Below are 13463 nucleotides of genomic sequence, written 5' to 3'. Positions count from 1 at the left end.
CAGCTTAGCTCACTCTCCTGGACAGAGAGGACTTGAATCTCCAAGTAGGTTTGACGATGACACATGTTCCTTATCTCTTATCTTTGTCTCTACTTTTTTTTTTTTTTGCTAATCATTTTTGGTTGTTGCTTTCCTCAGACACTAGGTATGTTACTTTTCAAGGTGTGTAGGAAGAAGGGAGGTGGGAACTTCCAAGGTAAAGATTTAGATCATCAGTATCTCATCTCATATGAAATCACGGTTGACTCTGGGGCCGTAACTCAGCAAGTGACATTCATGAGACTTGGGTTCATTCCCCAGCACCACCAAAAACCCCAATGCCGTACAGTGGGGATGGTTGCTTGGCTATCTGTGCGCACAGATACTCATATATATATATATGTATATATATATAAACATATATATATAGACATAGATATAAAATCATGTTTGCCCTCGCTTCCTCTTCTTCAGTCCCAAAGCCCTTCAGTCAACCTACTGTATTCTAAAAGTCTTGTTTGCCACCTCAAAGCAAACAGAGTGGTACCTGGTGGTTAGGGCTGAGTGTCTTAGATTGTTAATCATTGACTCAGGAAAAAGTCATGTTTTCTCTCCTTCAGAAGTAGAATTAATGTAGCACACAAAGCTGTGTTAATCTGAATACATTTAGAAAAGAAAAATAAATACTACCTCCACCTCTAACTATAATCCCCCCTCCAGAGCTTTCTGAAGTTAACATATGTGCTTAGATACCTGAAACTCTGCCAGCAGCGGCCAGGGATGTGGCTCAGTGGTAGAGCACTTGCCTTGCACGTGTGAGGAGGCCCTGGGTTCTATCCCTAGCACCATCCAGAAATTTCTTTTGATGAATTACTAAGACTTTGATAATGGTTAGAAGCAAGCAGTTCTGACTCAGAGCATAGAATCAGCCTCATAAAGTCTGGGATTAGAGTCTGTAAATTGAGACCAATAAAATCTTCAGATGTTTGAAATAGGTGGTTTGATGTCTAACCCCGATGGAAAGGCTCAGACACTCTTCCTGCCCTTCCTTTCATTTCTGTTCTGTCCCTCCCTCTCTGGCACAGCTACAGGAGAAAGTTGAAGTTTTCTTTTCTTTTGGTTTTTGGGCCACACCTGGCTCCAGGGTTACTCCTGGCAGTCCTCAGAGAATCATGTGGAATGCCGGGGATTAAACCAAGCTCAGTTTGCTGCAAGGCCTTTCTTGATGGGCTTTTCCACCAGCCCCAAGGTTTCTTTTTTTTTTTTTTTAATTTTTATTAGTGAGACACCATGAGGTACAGTTGTAGACTTACAAATTTTTGTGCTTGGGTTTCAATTATACAATGATCAAATACCCATCCCTCCACCAGTGCCCATTTCCCACCACCACGGGTCCCAGTATCCCTCCCACCCCCCAAGGTTTCTTTTCCTACTCAGAGGTAATTTACAGAGCCCAGAGAGATAGGACCGCAGGTAAAGTGCTTGCTCTGCACACAGCCAGCCTGGATTTGATCCCCGGCACACCATGTATGGTCCCCGAGCACCACCAGGAGTGACTCCTAAATGCAGAGCCAGGAGTAATTCCTGAGCATTGCCAGGTGTGGCCCAAAATGGAAAATAAAAAAGGAAGAAATTAACAATTATCACAACTGTTAGTGTTTTAGTTCTATTCTGTTATGCTTCATTTGCAAAATTGTATGCAATTAAGATTTTTATTTTTTTAGTACTACCCATCTTTGCTCAGGGTTACTCCCGGCTCTTTGTTTAGGAATTACTACTGATGGGCTCACAGGACCATATGGGGTGTCAGGGATCCAATCTGGGTCATTGGCATGGGGTGTCAGGGATCTCACCTGGGTCATTGGCTTGCAAGATAAGCACTCTACCCACTGTGCTGTCTTTGGTCCCAACAGAGTAATTTGTAAAAGTCTTAATTATTTATGCAGAATATGTGCCTCTGCCTTTTAGGTTTTTCATTTAAACTTCAGTTTTTGGGATCAGGGATCAGAATTGCTGCAGAGTAGTGAAAATTAGTATTGCTGCGCGCTTATCCTGAGAGCCAGCTTCTGCCCGAGATGTGTACGCACATTCCTCTTTCCCACTCGACAGCATTCTCAGGAACCAGAAGAACCTGCTGACAAGGTGCAGGATCATTGTTTTCCTGAGGCTTTTGTGTAGTAAGCACTTGGCCAAGGGCAGGTAAACACCACTTGCAGATCTGAGTGTCCTAAAGTGAATCTTAGGTGCATTTCCCCCAGATTTCCACATGGGCTTTCATGCGTGGAGAGTGTGCCAGTGAGGGGGTGGGGCGCACAGGTGGGCTTGGGGTCTGGGGGCCTGAGGGCCTCCGGGCCTGCATATGAGCGCACCTGCACGTAGCTGCCCCAGGAGACCGCGTGCCCCGCCATCACTGAGAAGCATCTCCCATTTTATTAGGATGCCCGAAGTGGTCCAGGAGCTGCCTCTGACCTCCGCTGTGGATACCTTACGGCAGCCACGCTATAGCAGCAGCGGGAACCTGGAGACGCTCCCTAAGAAGACGCCCACTAAGGGGGGACGAAGCAGCAAGTCCAGGAGGACGGATCCCGACCACTATGAAACGGATTACACAACGGGAGGGGAGTCCTGTGACGAACTGGAGGAGGATTGGGTCAGGTAACGCCTGCCCAACTGAGTCCTGCATCTTCTGCTTTACCAGCAGAATGGAAAGTCCTCCCTCCTTCCCTCCCTCCCTCCCTCCCTCCCTTTCTTCCTTCCCTCCTTCCCTCCCTCTTATGGTTGTCAGGGCTTCCTCCTGGCTCTCTGCGCAGGAATTACTCCTCGTAGTGCTTGGGGTACTGTATGGGAATGCTGCAGATTGAACCCGGATTGGTTACATGCAAGGCAAATACCCTACCCACTGTACTAATTGCTCCAACCCCGTAAAATACGGTTCTTTGTGTGTGTGTGTGTTGGGGGGAAGCCAGGAGGGAACATCTGGCAGTGGCCAGGGTGTAGTAGTCATTTGCTGTTCTCCATTCTCAGGGAGTACCCACCTGTGACTTCAGATCAGCAGAGACAACTCTACAAGAGAAATTTTGACACAGGTCTGCAGGAATACAAGAGCTTACAAGCAGAACTTGATGAGATCAATAAAGAACTCTCTCGTCTGGATAAAGAATTGGATGACTACCAAGAAGAAAGTGAAGAGTACATGGTAAATTCAAATCTTAAGGCTTCATACTCCACATAATTTTAGGACTATGTAGAGAGACTACATAGTAATGTTACAAATTTTGACAGTAGTTAGGAAACTAAATTGAACAATGACCAAATAGTTTTGGATGGATGTCTTTCTAAAATGGAGCGTGGAGGCCAGGCGATACTGTAGTGGTTAGGGCAGTTGCCTTTCATGCAGCCTACCCAGGTCGGATATCTGGCATCCCGCCGGTTTCCCTGAGCACCTCCAGGAGTGATCCCTAATGCAGTCTGGATAAGATTTGAGCACAGCCTCTTGTGTTTCCTCCCCCACCCCCCCCCAAAAAAAAGACAAAATGAAAAGTATATTAATATAATTAAGAATTAGCAAGAAGAGGACTAGGGAGATGGCTCAGAAGGCATGCCATGCATGAGTTGCATCCAGTTTTGATTCCTGAAATTTCATGTCCCTCAGCCACTAGGCAGGGACAGTGGGCAAAAAATAAGTTCAAAGCAATAGTATGTATCTATTCTAATTTTAGAAAATAACTTTATTCTGTTTATAAAAACAACTAATTTTTTTTGGGGGGGTCACACCCAGCATTGCTCAGGGATTATTCTTGTCTCTGCACTCAAGAATTACTCCTGGCGGTGCCCAGGAGACCATATGGGATGCAGGGGATTGAACCTGGGTTGGCCATGTGCAAGGCAAACCCCCTACCCACTGTACTATTGCTCTGGCCTCAAAACAACTAATTTCTGTTTAAAAAGAAAAGAAAAGAAAAGAAAAAAATAGACAATATCCAATTGCACACAGAAAAATTAATTATCTTAAGTTTTACCTCCTGGGTCTCACCAAAATATTTTTGAAAACATTTGCTCGATGCAGAAATGTACATGAACTCACAAAGTCTCTACCTGAAATCAGCACATGTGTTTTGCATATGTCTTTCCCAACTTTTTTTTTTAATTCATCAGTGATAATTACTCTTTGTTGTTTTTCCCCAATGGGCTGGCTTTGAGTCTGTCCACGTACCTTCACTCTCCACCACACTGCTCTCTGAAAGAAAGTCACTCTGCTTTTAGGGAATGAGGAATTGGGTTCCACTCTTTTTTTTTTTTTTATGTAGGAGTACTGCTATTTATTCAGCCACTGATTAGCTGATTGAATTGTGCATGAACTCCACCTTACTTTTTTTTTTTTTCATTTTTTATAATTTTATTTATTGACTCACCATGAGAGCAGTTACAAAGCTTTCGGGTCTAAGTCTCGTCATACAATGAAACACCCGTACCTTCACCAGTGTCCATTCTCCGCCACCAAAACCCCCAGTATACCCCCATCCCACACCCTCCCCCTGCCTGTGGGGTTCCACTCTTAAAGAGTTTTTGTTTGTGATTTTGGGGGGAGAGGGGAAACTCTCCAAGGGTTCTGGGGGTCTGGGAACAGGACACCAAGGCTGCACCTGGTAGTCCGTGGAGTGCTCTGAGGTTCCAGGAGTTAGACTCAGGGCTGCACCTGTGCAAGGACTGCACACCCTCCCTTTGAGCATCCCTCAGGCCCACACCACATCCTATGGTGCTCAGAGCCTATTTCTCTTTTCTATGCTTTTTGGGTCACACCCAGTAATGCTCAGGGGCTACTCCTGGCTCTGCATTCAGAATCATTTCTGGCGGTGCTTGGGGGACCATTTGGGAGGCTGGGATTGAACCTGGGTTGACTGCTGGGTTGGCTGCATGCTTGCTCCAGCTGTCAGAGCTACTTCTGATTCTGCTCCCAGGGATTACTCCTGGTGGGGCTCAGAGATCATATAGTGTGGTAGGAATCGAACTGGGTAAGCTGCGTGGAAGGCACGTGCCCTACCTGCTGTGACTCCAGCCCAAAACTGGCTTTTTAAACTTCAAAATAGAGTATCAGAGGGACTGGAGATAAATAATATCTCCATATAAGTCCTCTGCCTTTCACACAGCTGACTCAAGTTCGATCCCCAGCATCCCATGTGGTCCCTTGAGCACTACCAGGAGTGATTCCTGAGCACAGAGCCAGAAGTAACCCCTGAGCATTACCAGCACAAAAAATCAAAAATGAAAAAATAAAAGCTAGGGTAATAGGACACTCCAGCTAATAACAAAATAGGGTATCAAGATGGGGTATCAACAATGCACTCTGTGTGTGTGTGTGTGTGTGTGTGTGTGTGTGTGTGTGTGTGTATGCGTGTGTGCGTGTGTGCGCGCACGCGCTGTTATGCTATTATGCTATTTTTGACGGGGGAAAATTGCCACTAAGCATAATCCTTTGTGTTTATCATTACTAGGCTGCAGCAGATGAATATAACAGACTGAAGCAAGTGAAAGGAGTAAGTATCTTGCACTTTATAATTCTTTCAGAAAGTATTTTCCTCCTGTGTGTTTTTCATTTAGCTGGTGCTTGGCTGTGATGCCTCAGCACACAGAACTAATACAGCATTAGGTTTGCGGGATGAGAAAGGAACAGAGATGCTGGCCTTCATTTTGTAGTTTTGTAGCTACAGCTGATACTGCTGTTCTGCTTTTTCTCTTGTAACTTGGAGAATACCTACTGAAAGATCCTCACATCCTAAGTGCTCAAGACTGTGAAGGAGAAAATAATAATTAGTGCAGCAGAGTAAATCTCACACAGCAGCCTGGCACCCAGACAAAGAAATATGTTTCCAGGCCTCAGGATAGTACAGGGATAAAGCATTTGCCTTGCATGTGACTGGCCCTGGTCTGATTGCCAGTACCACCTCCAGGTGTGGCCCCCCTAAAGAAGGCAGATAGATGTCCTGGTATCCCCTCCCACTTCCCTTCCCTGTGCTCATCTCTTTTGGCACTTTCATTTATGAACCATGAGAGAGAAGAGGGGACCCCATACAGCAAAAGAAATGAAGCCACATCCCAGCTGAGTTTCAGGAAATTCAGGGTGTGGTAGGGGCCACACTCAGAAGTCCTCAAAGTGCAGTGTGACACCAGAGCAGAAACCCAGGGTTCCCATATGCAAAACATACTCCAGTCCTTGTAGCCATCTCTCTGACCCCCTGCTTCAATTTTTTTACTTCTTGTGGGGCTTCATCCTTGGGGTGGGGCAGGAAGGTGTGGGGGCATCAGGTACACATCTGATGGTTAAGGTCTTGTGGTACCCCAGGACTGGACCTCAGGAACTCACATAGAACTACTAACATCATCCATCAGCTTTGTCTCTTTTGGCATTCTACAAATGGAATCACCCGGTATGAATTTTGTATGTGAATTCTTGTGCTCAGTACTTGTGAGATTCCTTCGTGATTTGTTGTGTAACTTGGTTCACTTATTTTTGTTATAAAAAGACAGTTTACAGAGGCTGGATCCATAGTACAGATCAATAGTATAATAGATTGGAGTCATGCCTTGCACATGGCTGACCCATGTTGGATGTTGGATTTCTGGCACCTCCCCTGAGCAACACCAGGAGTGAGTCCTGAGTGCAGAACCTAAAATAAGTCATGAGCACTCACAGAGTGTGACCCCAACACCAAAATAGTAATAATAGTAAATGGCCCAACACCAAAATAATAATGATGATGATAATAATAAAGTTCTGTGATAAAATTTCTTTTCCGTTTTAGTCTGCAGATTACAAAAATAAGAAGAATTATTGCAAGCAGCTGAAGAGCAAATTGTCACACATCAAGAGGATGGTTGGAGATTATGATAAACGGAAAATTTAGAAGGCAGATGCCACATTGAGCTTTAGATGTTTTCTGACTATCTGCAGTGTTGACACAAGGCAAAAGACTTTGGACTCTAACCAGACACACCAAACCTTTGTGCTCATTACAAAGTTTGGGTCCCTTTAATATCAGTGTTGAAGCATTTTTATAAATAGCTTTTGTTAAACCCCCCGGTTAAACACTCCAGTTGAGGAAATTCGTGCTTTCTGCTGGTTCTTGCATTCAGAACTGTTGCTGGAGACTTTGTGGTAGTCTCTGAAGGCCTTTTGGAAGGCCCTGGAATGAGCTGTGCTGTGGCTTTCACACTGCGAGCGAGCGAGCGAACACGTCTTAATCCTGAAGTGTGTTCGTTACTTTCCTCGCTGATCTCATTAATCCTCCCAGAATCCTTCCTTCAGTCTCTGTCACTGTCATTCCTGTTCCAGGGAATGGGGTTCCTGCAGTGAAATCACCGGTGTGGGAGGATTGTCTCCTGCCTGGGATTTTGGTTGTCTATTTTATGACTGTATTAATAATACAGTTTTAAGTCTTTCTTTTTTAGCTACTGTGGATATTCTACCAATCTTCTTGGTGATTACTGTATATAAAAAGTTAAAAGAACTTTTTATTATTTTTATCTTATCCTGGTAATAAAGATCATGTAAAAGTAACAAATGTAAGAGTTTTAAATACTGATTTTTTAAAGCAAATATGTATGTACAAAGTTTAAAGCTTCTGTCTAGAATGTTGTTATGTACTGTATTTTTTGAATACTTTTTATCTTTCATGGTTTACATGTTTTTTTTAACCAATTAAGCTTTTTATTGTATCAGAATACCTGCTTACAATATAATTCATTTGTGTCATGCATTATATCTTACAGAAATGTTCAAGTTCTGTACATATTTCATAAGGTATTAAGCCTGGTATTTTCTTTCTATAATATATCTGTTTTGCATTATTAGCGATGTTAATATTAAGCTGTATAATACTATACAGAGCAGTTATATCTGTTTTGTTTTAAACTACTTTGCTGTGCTGGTTGGTAGTGTCCCATTCCTTTGGTAATAAGAAGATTGATTTATCTAGAAGTAAAATGAAAAACCTTAAAACAAGAAGTAATTTCAAAAGGTGCCCTTAAGTTTTGGCACTTTTAAATTCAGAGTAAAATTAGCTGATAGTACTTTGACTGATTACCACCAACCCATTAAAAACTCTGTTTTCCTGAAAATTTTTTGATGACCAATCTTCAATTTTAATCATCACTGTGCAGTTCAGACCTTTAAGTGTGTAGTTTTTTATATACATGTCTGAATCGTTGTCCAAAGAGAAATGTTCATGTTTTTGTTATAACATTATCCATTTCTTCAAATTGAAGAAATTCTTAATTTTCTATATGCTTTGCTTACCGCAGAAGATCAGAGTTGATGCTTTTTATGCCTTTTGTATTCACACTAGATGGTAAGAACTCAAGCAGCTTAATTGTGTTTTGTGCGTGTTAAAAATGTAAAGTTTGGGGATTTGGAAGTCATTGTGTTTAGTGTATGAAGGCAATTCAGCTGAAGGAAGAAAATCAAGCAGCATGAGTTTGCATTGTAAAATTTTACATGAAATTGGATTTTGAAATAAAAAAAAAACCCACACAAACAAATCACTGTTCAGATGTGGTGCTTACAGTTTCAGGAGCCAGTTTTAGGCTGTTTTTGGTGGAGCCTGGTATTAAATAGGTTGTGTGTTTGGGGGTTTTTGTTTGTTTGGAGACCTTCCCAGCAGTGCTCAGGGCTTTCTCCTGGCGGGGTTGGAGAGATAGTGTGCAGGGAAAGGCATCTGCCTTTCACATAGCAGGCCTACGTTTGAGCTTCTGCATCCTATGTGGTCCTCCAGAAATCTACTAGGAGTGATTCCTGAGTGCAGAGCCAGGAATAACCCTTGAGCACTGCCACATGTGACCCAAAAACCAAATAAATAAAACTAAAATACTTTCTCCCTTTTTTTTTAATTAAATCACCATGACGTCTGATTATAAATGATTGAGTTTCAGTCATACAATGATCAAACACCCATCTCTCCACCAGTGTACGTTTTCCACCACCCATGTCCCCAGTATCCCTCCCGCCACCCCCATGGCACCCCCTGCCTCTATGGCAGGCACTGTAATTCTTACCCTGTCTCTACTTTGGGGGAAACTAATATATCTTTTAAAAAAAATTACTTCTGTTGAGCTTGGGGATCTTATTGTTGCCTGGGATTGAATCCAGATCAGATTCATGCAAGGCAAGTGCCCTACGTGCTGTATTATCACTCTGGCCAGATAAAGACCATTTTGGAAAGTCACTTAGTTTTCTGATCTGTAAAGTAAGTGCTTTAGATTTCAGAGGTCTTTTCTATCTCTTTTCTATCTTCTGTAATTCTTTTTTCTGGGGCATGGTGTCAGGGGGGTCATCTGTACCTGGTGGTGCTTAGGGTTTACTCCAGGCTCTGCTCAGGGATCACTCCTGAGTGTCAGGGGTTCAGCCAGGCTTGTCTGAGTACAAGGGAAGTGCTGGTGTCCATTTGATAAAGGTTTATTCCTAAACTGATTTTTTTAAATGTCTTTTTGCTTTTTGTTTTGTTTTGTTTTGGGTACTGTTTTGCTTTTGGTGCTTGGTCCACACCCAGTGGTGCTCAAGGCTTACTGTAGACTCTGTGCTCAGAGATCATTCCTGATGGGCTCAAGGGACCATTGTGGGTTTCCAGGGATAGAATCCAGGTCTATACAATGCGTGCAATGCAAATACATGACCTGCTGTACTGTTGTCCCGGCCGACTGTGATTTTGTCGGAAAAGTAGCGAGCAAGGAGGGAGGAGACAGGCTGAGCACACCCTGTGCCTGGAGGAGGCAGATTCACCCTCTGCTACCACGTGATCCCTGAGCACCCTGGGGAGCGACCTCAAGTAGATATGAGGATTTTAAGTTTTCCTTTTTAAAAAATTTTTAAAGAAACAGAAAGCTGGGGTGCAACCCATAACTCAGAGTCTTAGAATGCCCCATCTTGCAAGCATAAAGTTGTAGGGGTGCTGGTGGGGGCTGCAGCATGCCCAAGCATGATCTGGAAGCGTGCGCCTTGAACATGGCAGCTGTGCCCTCTGGGATCCCCAGTATCGCCAGCAGTTTCCAGGTGCGCCAGAGTCAGGTGTGTGAGCACCACAACTCAAGGGGAGTGGTTCCGGAGGGCATCACCATTAGCAGATGTGCCGGCCGCATGCTGGAAGTTAAGGTCCCCAGTGCTCTGCAGCGTCCACACTGCAGTGACCTTCCCCGCAAGCAACCTGATCCTGTGTACAGGCGCCACAGCTTACAAGCACAAACCCCAGCAGCACCGCAACCCGATGGGCATCTCCTGCCCCATCCCCACCTGTGAGCACTGCAGCAGAATGTGTGAGCACCACATCCAGAAATGTGAAGGACCCCTGTCACTCTAACATGAACCACAACAGCTGCGGCCAGAGCCAAAGTACAGCAGGTAGGGCTTGTGCCAGCCCAGGTTCAATCTCTAGCATCCTGTTTGGTCCCTGGAGCCTGCCAGAAGTGATTCTTGAGTGTAGAGTCAATAATAACCCCTGAGCACCACCAGAGGTGACCCAAGATTAAAAAACAAAACAAAACCAAAGACCTAAAAAAAGAAAAAGAACAACAACTAAGGGAAGGTAGAGAAAAGTGTTTGAAAAATACAGAAATATGGGACTGGGTATTTTTTTGGGGGGCTGGGGAGATACTGCAAAGGAGGTAAAGGACATCCTTTACGTGTGGGAACATCAAGTTCCAGTACGTCTGGGAGCAAACCTCCCTTCCCTACAACAGCAAGCTGGGAGCAGCCCCAGCATAGTTGGGAGTGTCCCCAGAACAAAAACCAGAAAGCTGTAATCATGTACCCATGACCCAGAAGTCACAGGTAGGAATAATTTGGCCAGTAATTTGAAATAATTTTGTCTATTCATATAGTAGAGGTCATATTATATACACATGAAATATTTAATCCCTACAACAATCTGTTGATCTATAACCATTCATCCTTTCCACTTTACAGATAAGGAAATGAATGATTTGATAGATTAACTGGTTTGTTGTCACATGAGTAAGTAACTAAAGTCGGATTCAAGTCTTGGTCTGTTGTAATACTAGGTTCTACTCTCCCATTCTAGGTTGACTTTAATAAATTAGTAGTTTGGGTAAGGTGAGATCATTCTGCTTGATGCTAATGAAATATCCTAGTTTCATTTTGAATACATTTTAAGTACCTCTTTAAAAAATGCTAATAAAAAGAGCTGTTTTTTTTTTATGGTTTTCATTATAACAGGTTTCCAGTGTACAATCTTGTAAGTAAAGAAAAAATTAAGAATCCTTTTAAGGGCGCAGAGAGACGATATGATGGGTGCTGGCCTTGCATTTAGCCACCCCGGGTTTGATAAGAGGCACTTCATAGGGTCACCAGCAGCAGGGATCCTTTAACTCTGCCAGGAATAAGCCCTGAGCACAGCCAGGTGTGTCCCTTAAGCAATGGCAACGAATATATAGGGGCGGGCAGAGACATGGCACAGAGGGGAGCCTCTTTGCCTCCTTGCTTGCAGCTTACAGTGGCTGTGTCCATGATTTGAACCCTCAGCACATGTGATCCCCTTAGCACCACCAGAGGTCATTCCAGAACACAACTGGGTATGACCACCCCCACACCACCGCCCCCAAATAATTTTCCCCTCCCTCCTTTCTTTTGACAATGCCAGGGTTGCACACTTGAATGTGGCATTGGGGATCCTACCAGCATGTGAAGTGAAACTCGAAACCTTATGCCTACAAGGTAGATGGTCTACCTCCTGATCCTTATCCCTATGGCCCATAAATGCCTGGCAAGCTACCTGAGGCGTATTCGATATGCCAAACACAGTAACAACAAGTCTCATGATGGAGACGTTACTGGGCCCGCTCAAGCAAATTGATGAACAACGGGAGGACCATGACCCCACATGGAGGGTTACTTTTTAAGTATACACAAACGTATACATAAATATATATATAATATGTGTATTTTGCATATATATGCATATATGTGTATATATATTCATTATATGTGTATATATACATAAATATATATTCATTATATGTGTGTATTTTTTGTGTGTATATAGATAGATATATATTATACATATACGCACACACACACACACTAGAGGTTGAGGGGGTCCACATTAGCTGTTCTCAAGGGCAGTTTCTGGCTCAGTAGTGGCCCTTCGAGGTGCTCAGGGGCCTGGATGTGGTACTGGAATTTGCACCGATGTTGCCGCCACTGTTGCTGTTTCCCTGCTTTAAGCTTTGAGTCGGAAATGTCTCATCTAGACTTGTCTCTCCTGGGGAATCGATTCAGACTCAACCTGGAAACTTGTGTTCTACGACACCAACTGTGTGACCTCTTGGGTGAAAAGGAGAGAGATCCTTCTTCCAATGGTGTTTTGCAGAGATTAGAGTTAGAAATTGGTTAGAGGGGCAGGAGCAATAAGGAAGGGCACTTGCCTTGCATGTGGCCAACCCAGGTTCAATCCTCGGCATCACATGTGTTTCCCTGAGCACCAGGGAGTGATTCCTGACCACGGAGCCAGGAGTTATTCCTGAGTATTGCTGAGTGTGGCCCCCCAAAACCAAAATTAAATAGGTTAGAAATTAACCTTTCTAGGACTGGAACGATAGCACAGAGGTTAAGGCACTCGCCTTACACGAGGTTGCTTGTGGCCACATCAGTGGTTTGAATTAAGGCATTGTCTGTGGCCCTCCTGGCACTATCAGTGGTGGCCCCTGAGCACAGAGCCAGGAGTGGCCCCTGAGCTCTACTGTTGAGTCCCCACCACTGAAATGAATATTTCTTGTGGGAAGTTGGAGGGGAGGGTAGCTTTCCTGGGGGGGTTGGGTATTTGAACTATAGCTGGTGGTGCTCAAGGGCTAACCACAGGTCTGTTCTCACTCCTGGCTGTGGTTGGGGACCCACATAGTGCCCGGGGTTCAGCTGGAGTCAGCAGCACGCAAGGCAAGCACCTTAATTTGTGCCGTCTCTCTGACTGAGAACACTTGGATAGTTTTTTGAGAACATCGTGTTTAAATAATGCCAGGGTGGTGACTGGAAGAGCTGGAGTGCTCACCTGGCAGGTGGATGTTCTGGGTTTTGTTCCTGGTCCCCCAAGCACCAGCTGGCAGTACCCAGCACTGCAGAGCACAGGATCTGAGCATCATCAGATGGAATATTCATGGGAGGGGCCCCAGGTCCTCTGAGCACTGTTTGGGAGGCCCCAAAGCAAAAATAAAATGCTGCTTTGGAGCTAGAGAAAGAACATGACATACCCAGCCTCTTTGGCGACTGTGACAAAGGGTGTCCTCAATCTGATTGCTTTCACAGAATCCGCTGGCCCCACCTGTACGGGCCTGTCTGGGCTGCCCTCTGGCCATCACTTGCTGTGGCTCAGTTGTCTGTTCAGACCCTGGTCATCTGAACGTCCTGTCCCTATGGCCCTATCCGGCAATCAGCAAGTCCACCCATCCAGAAAACAGGTTCTGACTGACCTGTGGAAACTTCCTCT

At 44.3% G+C, this 13463-nt stretch overlaps 1 protein-coding gene across 5 annotated transcripts in view; it reads left to right on the top strand.

The window, feature by feature from the left end:
* Positions 1 to 8636, top strand: part of OCLN (occludin) — a 64006-nt gene extending 55370 nt beyond the window's left edge. For 4 of the 5 annotated variants that reach the window (XM_056112490.1, XM_056112487.1, XM_056112489.1 and 1 more), the window contains exons 6-9: positions 2416 to 2634; positions 3004 to 3175; positions 5472 to 5513; positions 6780 to 8631. In XM_056112490.1, the coding sequence (XP_055968465.1) occupies positions 2416 to 2634; positions 3004 to 3175; positions 5472 to 5513; positions 6780 to 6881 (535 nt within the window). In that variant the 3' untranslated portion in view covers positions 6882 to 8631. Of the gene's footprint in view, positions 1 to 2415; positions 2635 to 3003; positions 3176 to 5471; positions 5514 to 6779 lie in introns of all 5 variants that reach the window. The other variant, XM_056112491.1, reaches the window with a different exon arrangement.
* Positions 8637 to 13463: the final 4827 nt, after the last annotated feature.

Source organism: Sorex fumeus, unplaced genomic scaffold (assembly GCF_029834395.1).
Source record: "Sorex fumeus unplaced genomic scaffold, SorFum_2.1 ptg000018l, whole genome shotgun sequence".
Classification (NCBI taxonomy): Eukaryota; Metazoa; Chordata; class Mammalia; order Eulipotyphla; family Soricidae; genus Sorex; species Sorex fumeus.
This window is presented reverse-complemented; position numbering and strand designations above follow the sequence as displayed.